At 41.5% G+C, this 17,514-nt stretch overlaps 1 protein-coding gene across 1 annotated transcript in view; it reads left to right on the top strand.

Annotated features, from left to right (window-relative positions):
* Positions 1-17,514, top strand: part of LOC132822458 (copine-9-like) — a 405,642-nt gene that overhangs the window by 174,060 nt on the left and 214,068 nt on the right. The window contains exon 7 of the mRNA XM_060835837.1: positions 9,348-9,424. Within this exon, the coding sequence (XP_060691820.1) occupies positions 9,348-9,424 (77 nt within the window). The remainder of the gene's footprint in view (positions 1-9,347; positions 9,425-17,514) is intronic.

Here is a 17,514-nt window from a genome sequence, read left to right as displayed (position 1 = left end):
TCCTTCATCTGTGGCTCGCTGTTGTACTCATCCATAAGTAAATGAAAATCTAGTGAATAATGGTTACTATTCCCAAAATGATCCCCCCACTGAAACTTTGATCACCTGGCTGGGCTGATTTCCCAATACCAGGTCCAGTATGGTCCCCTCCCCCATTCGACTATTCACATACTCTTTCAAATAAACCATCCTGGACACACCTAACAAATTGCTCCCCATCCAAACTACTGGCACTAATCGAATCCCAGTCAATATGGGTGAAGTTAAAATCACCCACCAGAACAATCCTATAATTTTCACATCATTCCAGAATTTGACTAAATATCTCTTATTCTAATACCACTGGTAGCTGGAGATCTGTAGTACAATCCCTGATTTGGGATTGCACTCTGTATTCCTGAGCTCTACCGATGATGCAAGATTCCCGCCAAGGTGTCATGTCAATGCAGCTGTGAATTGCTCCCTAACCAGTAATGCAACTATCCCACCTCTTTTGTTTCCCCCTCTGTCTCATCTAAAACATTGATATCCCAGAACGTTAAACTGCTAATCCCTTCCATTTTTTAACCATATCACTGCAATAGCAGCAACATCATAATTGCATGTATTAATCCAGGCTCTGAGTTCATCCATCTTGAAGCAAATACAATCCAAGTTTCCAGTTCCACTAGGCTCAGCAACCTCTCCCTGACTGCTCTTCCTCTTAGCTATTTTGCCTTAGTCTCAAACTTTTTCCCACTCTGTATACTTACTGACCTACTGCTCTGATTCCCACCCTCCATCCACACTAGTTTAAACCCTCCTAAGTGGCACTATAGAACCTCCCTGCCAGGATATTGGTGCCCTTCCAGTTTAGGTGCACCCCATCCATTTTGTACAAGTCCCACCTTCCCTGGAAGACATCCCAGTGTTACAAATATCTGAAGACCTCCACATGACACCAGCTCTTTAGCCAGTTGGTACCATGTCTCTGTTCCTAGTTTCAGTAGCACGTGGCATGGGGCATAATCCTCAGATTACTACCCTAGAAGTCTTGCTTTTTAGCTTACTACCTAACTCCCTGCATTGTTGTTCCAGGACCTTGTCACTGTTCCTACCTATTTCATTTGTGCCAGTATGGACAATGACTTCTAGGTGAAAGATTAGAGTCAACAGTGTGGTGCTGGAAAAGTACAGCACGTCAAGCAGCATATGAGGAGCAGGAAATTCAACGTTTCGGGCAAAATCCCTTCATCTGGATGAAAGACCTGAAATGTCGATTTTCCTGCTCCTCAGATGCTGCCTGACCTGCTGTGCTTTTCCAGCACCACACTCTAAACAATGACTTCTGTCTGTTTACCCTCCCATTTCTGGATTCCCATAACTGCTCAGAGATATTCATGACCCTGGCACCATCCAGGAGTCTCTTATGCAGCCACAGAAGCACCTATCGAATCTCCAGTTACTGTTGCTCTACTTCACTTTGTCCTTCCCCTGTGTACGGCAGAGCCAGCCGAGATGCCACTTCTCTGGCTGCTGCTGCTGCTGTCACTTGATGGGCCATTCTCCTCATCAGTAACCAGAACGGAATACCTGTTTGACAGTGTTCCCCTGCACTGACTGCCTGCCTCGTCAGACTATTAACGTTCTGGATTGCAGAGCAGGCTCAATGGACCATTTGATCTCTTTTTTTATTTGTATTCATTCATGGGATGTGGGTTTCATTAGCCAGGCTATGATTTATTGTCCAACTCTAGTTGCACTTCAGAAGGTGACGGTGAGCTGCTTTCTTAAACTTGTGTAGGTATTTCCACAATGTTGCTATGAGTTCTGGGAGTTTGACTGAGTGACACTGAAGGAACGGAGATATATTTCCAAGTCAGGATAGGCTGAGTAGTTTGGAGGGGAACTTGCAGATGGTGTTGTCACATATCTGCAGAATTGTCTGACTAGATAGTGGTGGTCATGGGTTTGGAAGGAACTGTCTAAAGTACTTCCATAAATTTCTGCAGTGCATCTTGTAGATGGTACACACTGCTGCTACTGAGCATTGGTGTTAAAAAGAATGCATGCTTAGGGATGTGGTGCAGTCAAGTGAGCTGCGTTGTTCCTGAATCATGTCAAGCTTGTGGAGTGTTGGAGGAGTTATGCTTATCCAGGGATATCACACTCCTGGCTTGTGCCTTGTAGATGGTGAACAGACGTTCAGGAGTGAGTCTAATTGCTGCAGGAACCCTAGCCTTTATCTTGCTTTTGTAACCACTCAAAAGTCCAATTTACTTTCTGGTCAATGGTAACCCCCGGATATCGATAATGGGGGATTCAGCAATGGTAATGCCATTGAATGTTGAGAGGCAGTCATTGAAGATTGTCACTGCCTGGCAGTTATGTGACAAAATGTGATAATCGCTGCCTATCAGCCTAACTTTGGATATTGTCCAGGTCTTTCTGCATTGGATATGGCCGACGACAGTATCTGAGGACTCATGAATGGTGCTGAACACTGTGCCGTCATCAGCGAACATCTCGTGTTTTGAGGCAAGGTCTCTGATGAAGCAACTGTTGGTGGTTGGGCCTATGGTTATCCTGTAGAGATGTACTGAAGTTTACATGTCTAATCCCCAAAAGCCATACCATCTTCCTTTGTGTTAGGAGTGACTCAACAAGCAGAGATTCTTCACCCCCCCCCAGTAATCACATTGACACCAGTTTTGCTAGGGATCCTTGATGTCACACTTAGTTAAGTGTGACCTCGATGTCATGGGCAGTCACTTTCACCTTATCTTAGAGTTCTGTATTTTTGAACCAAGGCTGGAATGAGGACAGGAGTGGAGTAGTCTTGTTGGAACCCAACCTGAGTGTCCATGACTGCCCTGCTGCAAACCAAACACTGCTTGATCACATGGTTGATGATACCTTCCACCACTTTATTAATGATCAAGAATAGGCTGATTGGACAGTAATTCACCAAGTTGGGTTTATCCTGCTTTTTGTGCCCAGAGCAATTTTCCACCTTGTCAGGTCAATGTCAATATTGAAGTTGTTGCACTTGACCAAGCATGCAACAAGTTCTGGAGCTTAAGTCTTCAGTACTACTGCAGGAATGTTGTCAGGGCCAATAGCTTTTGCAGTATCCAGTACTTTCAGCAATTTCTTCATAATCACGTGGAGCGAACTGAATTGGTTGAAGACTGATATCTGTGATAATGGGAACCACCAGAGGAGGGTGAGATGGCGCATGCCTTGCCAATTCTGGCTAGAGAGGTATTGACACAAAGGAGCCTGGAAGAACACAGCAAGCCAGGCAGCATCAGGAGATTGAGAAGTCAACGTTTTGGGTGTAACCCTTTTTCAGGACTGGGTGTGTGTGTAGGGGGGGAAGCTGCAGCTAAAGAGTGTGGCAGGGGCAGGGTGGTGAAATGGGGATAGGTGAAGACAGGTAAGGAGCCCAACCTGGTTGGTCAATGGGAGAAATGAATCCAGCTGGTGGCAGAGAGCAATGGAAGGGATGGGGAGAGGCTGGGAAGGGAGTCAGGGCATGTTAAGGGAGGTTATTTGAAATTGGAGAACTCAATGTTGAGTCCTTTGGGCTGTAGGCTGCCAGGTGGAAGATGAAGTGTTGTTCCTCCAAAGCAAGGGGGTGGCAATGGTCACCTGGATGGGCCCTAGCTACGTAAGCCTCTTTGTTGGCTATATTGAACGGTCCCTCTTCAGTACCTAAACAGGCATTGTGCCCCAACTCTTCTGCCATTACATTGATGACTGCATTGGCATAGCATCCTACACCCAGACTGCACTGGAGCAGTTGAGCGACTTCACCCATTTCCATCTCTGGCGACAGACTCCAGACGGATGTTTACTACAAACCGACCGACTCCCATAACTCCCTGGATCATACCTCCTCCCACCCAATATCTGCAAAAACTCTATCCCATTCTTCCAATTCCTCCAGTTCTTCTGTATCTGCTTGGACAAGGAGACATTTCACTCGCGAGCATCCCAGATGTCCACCTATTTTGGACCATTTACTTTTCCTCCCTCCATCATCCAGACAGCCCTCTGCTGCACCATCTCTACTCCCCGTTCCACTGCTCTAAACCCCCTCCAATGCAATAAGAACAGAGTCCCCCTTGCCCTCACCTACCACCCCACCAGTCTCTGCATCCAATGTATCATCCTTAAACACTTCCACCAACTCTAACTCGACCCCACCACCAAGAACATCTTACCCTCCCAACCCCTCTTCGCCTTCTGCAAGGACTGTTCTCTTTGACAGTCTCCCCACCTACCCCTGAACCCCAGATACCTTCCCCTACAACCTGAAAAGATGCAAAACCTGCCAGTACACCACCCCCTCACCTTCATCCAAGGCCCCAAATAATCCTTCCAGGTGAGACAGAGGTTCAGCTGCCTCCCTTCCAACCTAGTTTAGTGCATCAGATGCTCTCGATGTGGTTTTCTCTACATCAGGGAGACTGAACATAAACTTAGGGAATGGTTCACCAAGCATCGCAGCCGGGCTGGACAGGACTTCCCAGTCACCGCCCATTTCAATTCCCCAATTCACTCCCTTTCCAACATGACCATCCTTCGCCTCCTTCATTGCCAAAATGAACCACAGTATAAATTGAAGGAACAACACATCTTTTGCCTGGGCAGCCTACACCCTGGAGGACTCAACACTGAGTTCTCCAATTTCAATTAACCTCCTTCCCCATCCCTGATTCCCCTCCCAGCCCCTCCCAATCCCTTCCACTGCTCCTTGCCAGCAACTGGATTCATTCCTCCCATTGACCACAGGTCATACCGTCCAACAGTGTTCACCTATTCCCATTTCACTACCCTGCCCCCACTACCCCATTTGTCTGCAGCTCTCTGACAAGACAGAATCTAGCCTTGTTTCTTGACATTTAATGTGATTATCACTAAATCCCTCATCATCAACGCTCTGGGTGCTACAATTGACCAGAAAATGAACTGGATTAGCATATAAATACTGTGGCTTCAAGAGCACATCAGAAGTTGTGAATCCTGCAATGAGAAATTCACCTCCTGACTTGGGAAACCCTGTGCACAAGGCACAAATCTGGATTGTGATGGATTACTCCCCCTGAATGAGTATAACTTCCACAACATTCAAAAAGCTTGATATCATCAGGTAAAAGCAGCCTGTTTGATTGCACTACATCCATTGCATTTCACCCCCTCCTCCACTGACACTCAGTGGCAGCAATCTACAAGATGCACTGCATAAATTCACCAAGGTTCCTATGACAGCACCTTCCAAACCCAAGACCACTACCATCTAGAAGGATAATGGCAGCAGATAAATGGTAATATTGCCACCTGCAAGTTCCATAACCCCATCCTGACTTAGAAATATATCACCATGCCTTCAATGATCACCATGCCTTCAATGGTTGAGGATTTTGGACAATGTTCCCTAGCGGCATTTTCAGTTTATCTATATCAAATGAATGGCAGCTGTTCCAAAAAGTATTTCATTGTTGCCTACTGGAGAGCAATTAGGGATGGCCACAAATGCTGCCCAACCAACACATTCCATGAATATATGATGGTAAAAATAGTTGTGACTTTTTTATTCATGCTCTAGGGTTCCCCAACTGGCAATGCCTGAGTAGACACTGGGGTATTGGTTCTGTGTGTTATCATTTATCTGCAACTGGGGAATGTCATTGGTAAGAAGCACAGGAAGAGAAACCTAAAAGTGGGAAGGAAACTTGCAAAGATGAAGAACTTCAGGCATGAGTAACTATCCATTCACAGTTCTTTGCTAGAGATATATTCTCATGAATCGTTTCAGAGATGTTATTACACACCTCTGAAGCAAGTGGTACTTGAATCCAGCCCTCCCAGTTCAGAGGTAGGGACATTACAAATGTACCACAAGAGTCCTTTGTTGTTCTTTATATCCTTAACACTACGGTGACCTTTAAGTTTGTATTCAGGAAACATTCAGGCAAATTTATATTAGATAAATATTAAGCAATACCGCTATCAGTGTTTCCTTTCAGAGCTGGATTTGCCATAATTAATCAGCACCATCTGTGGTGAGAATTTTCCAGATGTTCCTGGAATACTATAATTAATATATGTTTTATCTGTCTACTCTGCTGTAACTAACTAAACAAGTCATTGCTATTGCAACATCTACCGAAACATTTAAGATTCTAAATCTCCGAAATTGGGTTCATGTTAACCATCATCCTGTTCGTCCACCATGGCTGTGTTGCTACCATAACACTTTGCAGCTCTCCATCCATTGGCAACATCTCAGTATCTTGGCCTGAGAAGTTATCATCATTCATTACTGTATATCTCGCACATATTACGATTGACATTAAGTGTCCTGTAATTGTTTCTTCTTCTCCATCATTATTATTAGGTGATTATGTCAATTCTCTGAGAAATCGTCAATAATGTTCATCCATAGTTGTTTGTCATTTAAACAAACTCATTTCACTGCAATATTGACCCAGTCTTCAAGATTCTGTCCCAAGAAATGACTGTATATGTTGGCTCAGAAACCATTTGGTTTGATGCTTTGTCTGCTTTTTAGATGGTATCACATTTTCAAAAAGTGATCTTTTATCCTACAATGAATATTGTGTAAGGCTGGGCATTTCAAGTCATCTTTCTTGAAAACACACATGTAACAAGATGCTGTTATGTTTTAGTTTTTTGCACAGTGTGTGTTTTCCAGCTGAGTGATTGGTCTCCTCTGCTTGAATGTTGCATTGTGCTTTAAATAGTCAACACTTTCAGTAAAATACTCTGTATTGAATTGAACTTTTTTTTCCAAATCATGACTCTTGAACAACTTTCTAGATGTTGAATCCAGTGCTATTTGGATCCTTATCTTGGAGTTAGATTTTCTTTTCTTTGAAGCAGTTTAGTGACTGATGTATCTACAAGACCAATGACAATTCTGTCAAACATGGAACTCTTCTTGTAAGTTTCCATGGCTGTGAGGTTAGGATTTTACACATAGAATCATTACTGAAGTTATCTATAGACTACCCTGGAAGTTAGTATCTGCTCCTGAAGCATGAACTCACCAGTGTTCTTAAACTGAAATACAGATCAAAAGTTATTGAAGTGGTCATACATAATTTGTTTCTCATTGATCTTTTTGTATGTAACACATGATCAGATATTCTACCCATATTGTAGGTATGCTAACCAGTTCTGCATTTGATTTTTTGTCCAGTCTTGAAACTGTTTGAAAACTTAGGAATGGTGCTCTTCACATTTGCTGATTTATCAAATGGATCTGATAGCTTGAACTTTTTTGTTGGAAAGATCAGTAGAGTTGAATTCTGGTGCATTAGCTGATTGTTGATTGGGCATATGAAGTTGTTGATTATCTTTTGGGATTTTGATTCCCTTGTACTGCCGCTCCATTTTGTTGCCATGTATGCTTCACTGCATAAAGTTGCTGTTGAATCATTGTTGTTGTGATGATTAGTGCTGCAGTATGAATTGGAGATTTTCAATGTGATAACAGAAAGGGTTGATGAGGATAATGCAATTGATGCGCTTTAAATGGACTGTCAAAAGGCAAATTATAAAGTATCACATGACAAGTTTGTCAGCAAAGTTAAAGCTCACGCAAAAAAACTGACAGAGGCGACATGGATACCAAGTAGGTTGAGATACAGGAAACAGTAGCGGTGAAGTTTTTTGTTAGGCTGGAAATATGTATACCATAAGGTTTTCCAGTTTGGTAGGATAATCAGTGCTTTTCATGATCAACATTAATGTCCTAGACATTGGTGTGTAGGATACAATTTTAAAATTTGCAGACGCCAAATATTGCGAGGAGGGCAATGATAGACATCAAGGTGACGTAGACAAGTAGGTGGAATGGGTGGACTTGTTGGAGATGTAATGCAGAAAAGTGTGAAGTGATACATTTTGTTGGGAAGATCAAGGAAAAGTAACATAAAATAAAATATACAATTCTAAAATGGGTTGCAGAAGCAGAGGACATGGGTGTATATGAGCACAAACCTTTGAAGGTGACAGGGCAGAGAGAATATTAATAAGGCATACAACCCCCTGCACATTTTAATATTTTCTATTTATAATGTGAAGGTTATCATGAACCTTTATAAAGCATTGGCTCAGCTTCAACTGGAATATTGTTTCCACATTTAAGAAGGATTTGAAGGCATTAGAGTGCAGAAAAAATAATAGCAAGAATGGTTCAAAGGATGAGTGATTTCTGTTACAGGAATAGATTGGTGGAGCAGGGGTCCTTTACCTTAGACGGACAAAGTTTCAAAAACATGTGATAGAGCTCTTCATTATGTGCTGTCTGGACAGAGTAGTTAGGCACAAATTGCTCCCCTTGGGGACCAAAATGATACTTATATGATCGGTTAAAAAAATTGGAATGTGCAGTGTTTGGGATTCAGAGTGCACTTCCTGTGATGCACATTCACTCACCGTTTTCAAAACGGAATTGGATAATTGTCTGAAAAGAAAAATAAAATTGCAAGGCTATGGGAAAAAAGGCAATGCTGTGGGACTAGCTAGGTTTCTCTTACAGAGAGCTATCGTGACCATGACAGATCAAATTGGTTTCCTTTCCGTTGTAACCATTCAATGCTTCTATTCTTGGATTTAGTAGCTGGTAAGCTGGGGTTGATTTTACCAATCATTGCTGTCAGCTTCTGAGTGTAATGTGGATTTATAAAATCCAATCCAACATCTCTTTAGAATTATTGATCTTGCCCTCCTTAAATATTCCTCTCCCACCTAATGCATTTTCTAGTTCAAGGTTGTCAAATTTCTAACCAGTGTCACTTAGCTTTCAGTTAATTATCAATTAGCTTTCAGAGTTGAGGAATGATGTGGGCAGTAGTAATGTTTTTCATCCCTCTGACTTCCCACATTAGGAATGTATTACAGCATGAATAAAACTGAAACCCAATTCTATATCCATGGAGCAAGATTTTAATCTGTTGCACTGCATATCAGTAAAAGTTATTTTGGTTATAATTATTAACACTGATACAAGTTATTGTATGCTACAACTCAGCACTTCTGTAGAGCATACCTAATATTAAACAGCACTGTGGTGTAATGTGCCTGATAATATTCAGCACCCTGCTATTGTACGGAATTGACAGATAGCATATCGTCTTTATACTGAAATATATCTGATCATATTCCAGAACGTTTCTATTTTGCAAGATTACAAATTGTAATGTCACAATTTGTCAGTTCATGATGTATTTGATATTGTCAGAATGGTTTTAGAATTTAACTGATGTCAGTTACTTGGTGCAAGTAATCCTAACATTAATTAAAGAACTCGATGTCATAAATTTTACTTTCAGGATTTCCTTGGTCAAATTTTTGTCACGCTGGGAGAAATTATTGGATCTACAGGCAGTCGTATTGAAAAAACATTGACGTGAGTATCAGTGTGGAATGATTACTCTGTCTGTACAATTAGAACAGTGGCTATTATCTAGAACTGTTGAATCAATGTTGAATCCAGAATTCTGTAAAGTGCCTAAACAAAAGATGGAATATTGAAGCATTTTTCTTACACAGCAACCTATTCTGATCTTAAAATTGCCTTTCTGAAAGAGTAATGGCGGAAGATTCAATAATAACTTTCAAAGGGGTGTTGCATACATACTTTTGAAGGAAAATATTGCATTATTCTGAGGTAAAGGCATAGGAGTTGGAACAGACATGATGGGCCAAGTGACCTCATGTGGTCCATGATTCTGCATGTGTAAATCCTGTTTGTACATCTTTTCTATCTGATCCCACTTAAAGACGAAGGCAGGCAGAACGTAAAATCAAAAACAGGAGAACAGCAATGCAGGAACTCATACATTACCAAAAGATTATTTACTGATATTTCTAGAAAGTGGGATGTTCGTCAACTTTGGATGATACCTCTAATTACAAGCCTTTATTAGGCTTCATTGTGAAGCTATTTAAATGTATGCAAGCACTTTTTCCACCTCATGTGATTTTTACTATTGGAAAGGCATTTTTTACAAACATTAACAATCAGCTGAATACTTTTGCAACCTCTCTGCCTTTTGTAGGTTTGAAAGCAAATGCATCAGTTCACATATCTCCATTGACTGAAAGAGCAGCTGATTAGGGATAAGATTATTTAAGATGCACGGAAAAATGTCACCATTCCTTTATATATGATACAGCTGAACTCACAGCAGTTTTAAAATGTTTTTAAGCAGTCTATTTAGCTGGAAAGTTGTGTGAAACAAACTGGTCTGATACCCATGATGTAGAGGTGCCAGTGTTAGACTTGGGTGGGCAAAGTTAAAAATCGCAGAACACCAGGTTATAATCCAACAGATTCATTTGATACAGCTGCTCATTATAAGCAGTCTGGAAAGAGTAGTTACGGAGAAACCTCTCCCCTTGGAGACCCAAAAGATACTCACATAATTGATTTAAAAATTGGAACAGGGTATATTTGGTATTCAGAGTGCACTTCCTGTGATGCACATTTGCTCACTTCCTCACCTGATGAAGGAGCAGTGCTGTGAAAGCTTGTACTTCCAAATAAGTCTGTTGGACTATAACCTGGCATTTTGTGATTTTTAACTTGGATTGAGACCCGACTTATATGATCTGAGAACCAATTAAGTTATAGTGAAGTATTCTTCATTGCCTTACCTCTAGATGAGGTGACCTTGGTTCAAGTCCCACCTTACCAGAGGTGTGGTAATAATGTATCTGACTGGGTTGATTAGAAAAGAGCTATCAGGGATCAGGTTTCTTTAGCAGAGATGTTGTGTTCCTACCCGTCTGAGTTAGAATGTCTGGGTTTCAAATCTTGCCGTCCCAGAACTGTGCCATTAACATTTCTGAACATGTTGATTAAATAATTACATGCTCTACTTGTGATTCAGGGATGTGCATAGATCCCTGAAAGTTGCCACCCAGGTTAATAGAGTTGTTAAGAAGGCACACATTGTGTTAGGTTTACTTGGTAGAGGGAATGAGTTTCGGAGCCACGAGGTCATGTTGCAACTGTACAAAACTCTGGTGCGGGCCTCACTTGGAGTATTGCGTACAGTTCTGGTCACTGCATTAAAGGAAGGATGTGGGAACTTTGGAAAGGATGCAGAGAGGAGTTACCAGGATGTTGCCTGGTATGAAGGGAAGATTTTATGAGGAAAGGCTGAGGGACTTGAGGCTGTTTTCATTAGAGAGAAGAAGGTTAAGCAGTGACTTAATACAAGATGATCAGAGGATTAGATAGGGTGGACAGTGAGAGCCTTTTTCCTCAGATGGTGATGGCTAGCATGAGGGGACATAGTTTTAAATTGGGGGGTAATAGATATAGGATAGATGTCAGAGATAGGTTCCTTACTCAGAGAGTAGTAGGGGTGTGGAATACCCTGCCTGCTACAGTAGTAAACTTGACAACTTTAAGGGCATGTAAATGATCATCAGATAAATACATGGATGATGATGGAGTAGTGTCAGTTAAGTGGACTTCAGATTAGTTTTACAGGTTGGTACAACTTCAAGGGCCGATGGGTTTGTACTTCCCTGTAATGTTCTGTGTTCTATTCTTAGAACCTTAATATTCTTATTTTTCAGGTTTATTAACAGAAAAACCTTCCTTGTGAAATCTCTCACTTTTCTAGTTGGGAGCTATGATTCATCAATTTTCCATTAACAATGCTGCTCAAAACCTGGTCAGGACTAAATTACCACTAATTATGATGGTTTCACACTTCAGATAAGACATAATAGCTGCTTAGCTCCTAAGAACAATACCTGGCTCTTGTGAGGTAATGTCCCTACCCAAGGACCAGGAGGCCCACTTTCAAGTCCTGTCTGCTCTAGAGGTGTGTAATAACATCTCTGAACAGGTTGGTTAGAAAAATAGGTTAAATAAATATTATGTGGATGGCTCTTGTGTCAGTGTTCCCACCTCTGATCCAGGAGGACCCAGGGTCTGGTCCCATCCCTTCCAGAGCTATCTAAGTGCTGTGTTTTTACTTTTTTTAAATGTAACCTATTTTTCTGAGCAAGCTGTTCAGAGATGTTACTACATATCTCAGGAGCAAGTGGGACTTGAACCTGAGCCTCTCAGGATGAGACAGGAACTGAGTGAAAATAACAGAATACTGAGAGGCCTGGATGTAGTTGACATGAGGAGGATGTTTCCATTCGTAGGAGAGACCATAAACTGAGGGAACAGCCTCAGAGTGAAGGGATGGCCCGTTAGAACTGAGATGAAGAGAAATTTCTTCAGCTATACAGTCCTAGATTCACTCGCCCTGGGAAACAATACCTCTTTATCCTCTCAATCTTGTATATTTCAAGGAAATTACCTTTCATTCTTCTAAACTCTAGGGAGTATATTCCAACTTGCTCTGCTCCTCACCACAAGACAACCACTTCTGCCCTCAAATCAGTACAATAATGGGGCATAATTCAATGGGAAAAAAAAAGCTCCAGTCACCTTAAATGCCTGGAGTGCCTTCATTAGTGGATAACTTATTTTTGGAAAATGACTGTATTCACATTTGATCAGACCATCTACAAAGTTATTCTTACACATTATTAAAGGTGAAATCAGTACTATTCTGTTTGAAATAGAACCTGAATCTCAGTCCTTCCTTCCTTGACTGGGAAACAGCACCAACCAGCATTGCTACATATTAACAAGCTTTTAATTGACCTTATTAAGAACTTGGTGTTAGGCTAGTGACAGAATGTGAGTGCTAATAAGTTGTTCACATGTTAGGTGTTGTGATTTCAGATCTTCTGTAATTCTTGGTAAATATTGCTCAATTTTCAATGTCTTAGACACATTGAATGTGCATTAACCCTGACACAGTATGTGCCTTGTCACAGTCGTATGTTTAAGGGCTGAAATGACATCATAGCTTAAAAGAATGAAGCTTGAGTGCATCATTAAAGTATTGCCAGCACAGCGGTGTGTTACTGCCATAGAACAATCCGTGTTGTTCTCTTGGGCTTTAGGTAATTTCACTCTTTTCAGGGAAATAATTTATGGGAGCATGGCAGATGTTAGATCTGATAGTACCAGACAGAAAGATCCTGTTATCAAACAGTGTGACCTAAGCTGCTGTGCTATTACCATAGAATATAAATTTCTGAGTTCCATATTCTTGGAGGTTTTGAGGAATTGTGAGCATGATTTTTTTTTACACTCACTTAAAAATCTTTTTTTTTTAAATTTTCATCAAGGTGCCAAATCAGGGCAGTTGTGTATGTTAGATATGTAAGCATTTCCTGCCTGGATACACAGACACTCTTTCCAATCTCATCCTGCACTCCCAGGTGCAAACTGATACCTTCTTAGCTTCCCAAGGTTAAATGTGTTTCCTGTTAGGTTGCTATGGTTTGCAAATCCAGAGAGATTGTGTATTGAGACACTAAGGTGAAAAAAATTAACACATGAAGTAGCGGTAGACAACAGCAAGGAAAGGAGTATGAATGACAGGCGGAAATTGATGGGGCTCAGATAAATTGCAAAGAATTGATATGAGAGAGACTGAAGCCAGTTGAAACTTAAAGGTGCTTTATTATATACTCTTTCAAGGGATATCAGCATCATTCTGTCGACTAGCATTTGTTGCTGATCCTTAACTGACCTTGAAAAGGTACTGATAGATTGCAATGGTCAAGAAAGCAACTTATTTGGTGCAGGTTCACCCGCAATAACATTAGGAAGGGTGTTTTATTATTAACCAATCGTAAAGGAATAGTGATACAGTTTGAAGTCAGAGAGTGCGGCTTGGAAAAGACTTTGCAGTCAGTGGTGCTCCCATGTGCCTCTTGCCTGACCTTCTAGATGGTAGAGGTCATCAGTTTGGAAGGTGCTGTTATAAGTGTCTCAGCAAGTTGCTGCAGTGTACATGTGGTATGCACAGCTGATACGGAGTGCTGGTGGACATGGGAAGAGTGAATGTTTAAGATGGTAGATGGGATGCTGACTGATTGAGATCCTATATCATGGATGATTTTGAGCTTCTTGAGTGTTCTTGGACCTGCAATCATCCAGGCAAGTGGGAGTATTTTATAAGACTGTAGTTTTTTGTCTTGTAGATCACAGACATGCTCAGGAATTATGTTACTCATTGGAGAATCCCCAGCCTCAGATATGCTCCTGTAATGACAGCATTTATATGGCTAGTCTGGCTCAGTTTCTGACCAATGCTTACCTCCAAGATGTTGTCGGTGTGAAATTCAGTGATTAAACATTACAGGAAAATGGTTAGATTCCCTTTTATTGGTGATTGCTGTTGCCTGGCAGTTCTGTGACATGAAAGTTGTTTACTAATTATCAGTCCAAGCTGATCATGTGAAGCTGTTCACATATGGGGAGTAGGGCCTTTGTGCAGTCTTTCATTTCTGGGTGTCATCTGCTGGTGTCACACAGTGATCAGTCGCTTGGTTCGGGACCAGAATTTGCTTCATTTGGTTCACAAAAGCTGGTGGCCGAAGAAGACACAATAAGTCCTGATGATGGCATTCCTGATGAAGGGCTAATGCCCAAAATGTCAATTTTCCTGATCCTTGGATGTTGCCTGACTTGCTGTACCTTTCCAGCGCCACACTTTTCGATCCTGATCTGCAGTCATCACTTTCTCCTCCACAATAAGTCTTGTGGTCTAATTTGAACAGTTATTAATATTAGTTTGAACATAAAATAACTGAAATTCTGTGTTTTAAGAAATTAGCACAGCACATGTTAAATTAACACTGATACCATCACATTCCATCCATCTAACACATTAAAATTGGAGACCAGCTCTCAATCTTTACTTCACTGCAAACAAATGATTTTAGGCTAATAATGATTCATGGCTTGATTTGTTTCCACATCTATACTTCCACTGGATCCATGTAAATCCCATTCTTTTATTATCAAACATCTAACAATAGAACACCAGCACTTCTGTCTGGATGTGTTCTTACCTTGCAGGAGTTGATGTTTGGACTGGCTTTAAAGCAGATAAAAATGGAAAGGTGTGAACCTGCACAAGAAAGAACTTATTTCACTGAGGAAGTTACCAGAAATGTCCCAGGACTGGAGATTCAACTGGCTAGAGAGAAGGTGAAATTGAAATGAATGAGCATTAGTGAGAAATTAGTGAGGCTGAAAGTTGACAAATCACCATGAACTGAAGAATTTGTGTCAGAGGGTTGAAGGAGGTGTGATAGAGAAAGAATGCCTATGGTGCAAAAGGAGGTCATTCTGTCCTTCGAGTCCATGCTGACCCTTAGAAGGGCATCTCACCCAGACTTAGCCCCCATGATATCCCATAACTCCACGTTTACCATGACTAATTCAACTTGCCTACTCATCCCTAAACACTACAGACAATTTACTGTGGCCAATCCAGCTAACTGCACATCTTTGGACTGTGAGAGGAAACCAGAGCACCCAGACGAAACCCAGGCTGGCACAGGGAGAATATGTAAACTCCACACAGACAATTGCTCAAGGGTGGGATCAAACCCAGGTCCCTGCCTTTGTGAGGCAGTTGTGCTAACTACTGAGGCAGAAGTTATTTTCCCAGATTCCATAGATTCTAGAATAACCCTTGTGCATTGGAAGGAAACAATTTACTACTATTTAAGAAGGAAGCCAGGGATAAAACAGAGAACTACAGACTGATGAGCCTTACACCAGTAATAGGGAAAATGTTAGAATCTAAAATAAAGAATGGGATAAAGATACCAAGATGATAATGATCTAATTGGGCATAGTCATCATGGGTTTGCAAATGGGAAATTGTGCTTGACAACTTTTTGGACCTATTTTAAAAGGTGTCATCTAGATTTTCAGAAGGCTTTTCATTATTATCTTACAGTAGGCTGGTTAGAAAATTATTAGCATATTGGATAAAGTCACAGAGTTATTGAGATGAACAGCACAGAAACAGATACTTCAGTTCAACTCGTCCATGCCGACCAGATCCCAATCTAGTCCCACCTGCAAGCACCCAGCCCATATCCCTCCAAACCTTCCCTGTTCATATACCCATCCAAATGCCTTTTAAATGTTGCAATTGTATTAGCCTCCACCACTTCCTCTGGCAGTCTTATCCACACATGCACCACCCTTAGGTCTCTTTTATATCTTTCCCCTTTTACCCTTAAACCTATGCCCTCTAATTGTGGACTCCCCCATGGAGGGAAAAGGCTTTGTCTATTTATCCTATCCATGCCCCTCAGGATTTTATAAATCTCTATAAGGTCACCCCTCAGCCTCCGACGCTTCAAGGAAAACAGCCCCAGCCTGTTCAGCCTCTCCCTATAGCTCAAATCCTCCAACCCTGGCAACATCCTTGTAAATCTTTTCTAAACCCTTTCAAATTTTGCAATATCTGTGGAGATCAAATCTAATATTTTCAAATTTTTGGATGATAGAAATGTGTGTTCTGAAGAAAATATTAAGAGCTTCAAGAGGATTTGGACAAATATAATGAATGGGTTCATACATGGCCGATAAAATATAGTGTGGAAAGATGTGAGTGTATCCACTGTGTTAGGAGAAACAGATGTACTGAGGTTGGAAAGTGTAAATGTATGACGAGACTAAGCTGTCCTTGTCAATAAGTCACAGAAGGCTAACATGCAGGTGTAGCAAAGGAAGATTAATGGACTGTTAGACTTCATTGCAAGAGGATTCGAGTACAGGACCAGTGAAGTTTTGCTTCAGTTGTACAGGTGCCTGGTTAGACCAAAGCTAGAATACTGTATGCAGTCTTAGTCTCCTTATTCCAGCAGATGTATTATTACTAGAGAGGGAATGTGACACAAATTCGCCAGACTTGTAGCTGGGGCGGTGAGGATACTGTCTTATAAATAGAGGTCCAGAGCAGAGGAAAGGGCCCTTCAGTCGTTCAAATCTGCACTGGTCAAAAATAACCACCTAGCTGTTCTGATCCCGTTTTCCAGCACTTGGCCCATAGCCTTGTATGGTTTAGCATTACAAATGCACAACTAAATACTTCCTGCATGCTGTGAGGGTCTCTGCCTGTACCACCACTCTTACAGACAGTGAGTTCCAGATTCCCACCACCCTCTGGGTGAAAGTAATTTTCCTCACATCTCTTCTAAACCTCATGCCCCTTCTCAAAAATCTGTGTCCCTGGTCATTGATTGCTCCACCTAGAGGCAATAGAAATTGACCAAACAGGACCAGTATTCTCTAGAGCTTTGAAGAATGACAGGTGACCTTATTGAACCTTACACACTACCTAAAAGGATAGACTGGGCAAGATGTTGGGTTGCACCTGAACCAGAAGGGCACCAATATCCTGGGGGTAGGTTTGCTAGCACTCTTCGGGGGGTTTAAACTAATTTGGCAGGGGGATGGGATCCGGACTTGTAGTCCAGCAAGTAAGCTAGCTGTTTGTCAGGATGTCCAAGAATGTAGGGAGGCTGTGGAGAAGGTAGCACTGACAGGGAATACTTGCGGACACAGAGATGGGCTCAAGTGCGTATACTTCAACGCAA

Source organism: Hemiscyllium ocellatum, chromosome 14 (genome assembly GCF_020745735.1).
Source record: "Hemiscyllium ocellatum isolate sHemOce1 chromosome 14, sHemOce1.pat.X.cur, whole genome shotgun sequence".
Lineage (NCBI taxonomy): Eukaryota > Metazoa > Chordata > Chondrichthyes > Orectolobiformes > Hemiscylliidae > Hemiscyllium > Hemiscyllium ocellatum.
Note: the sequence above shows the minus strand (reverse complement) of the source record. Positions and strands in the feature narration are given on the sequence as shown.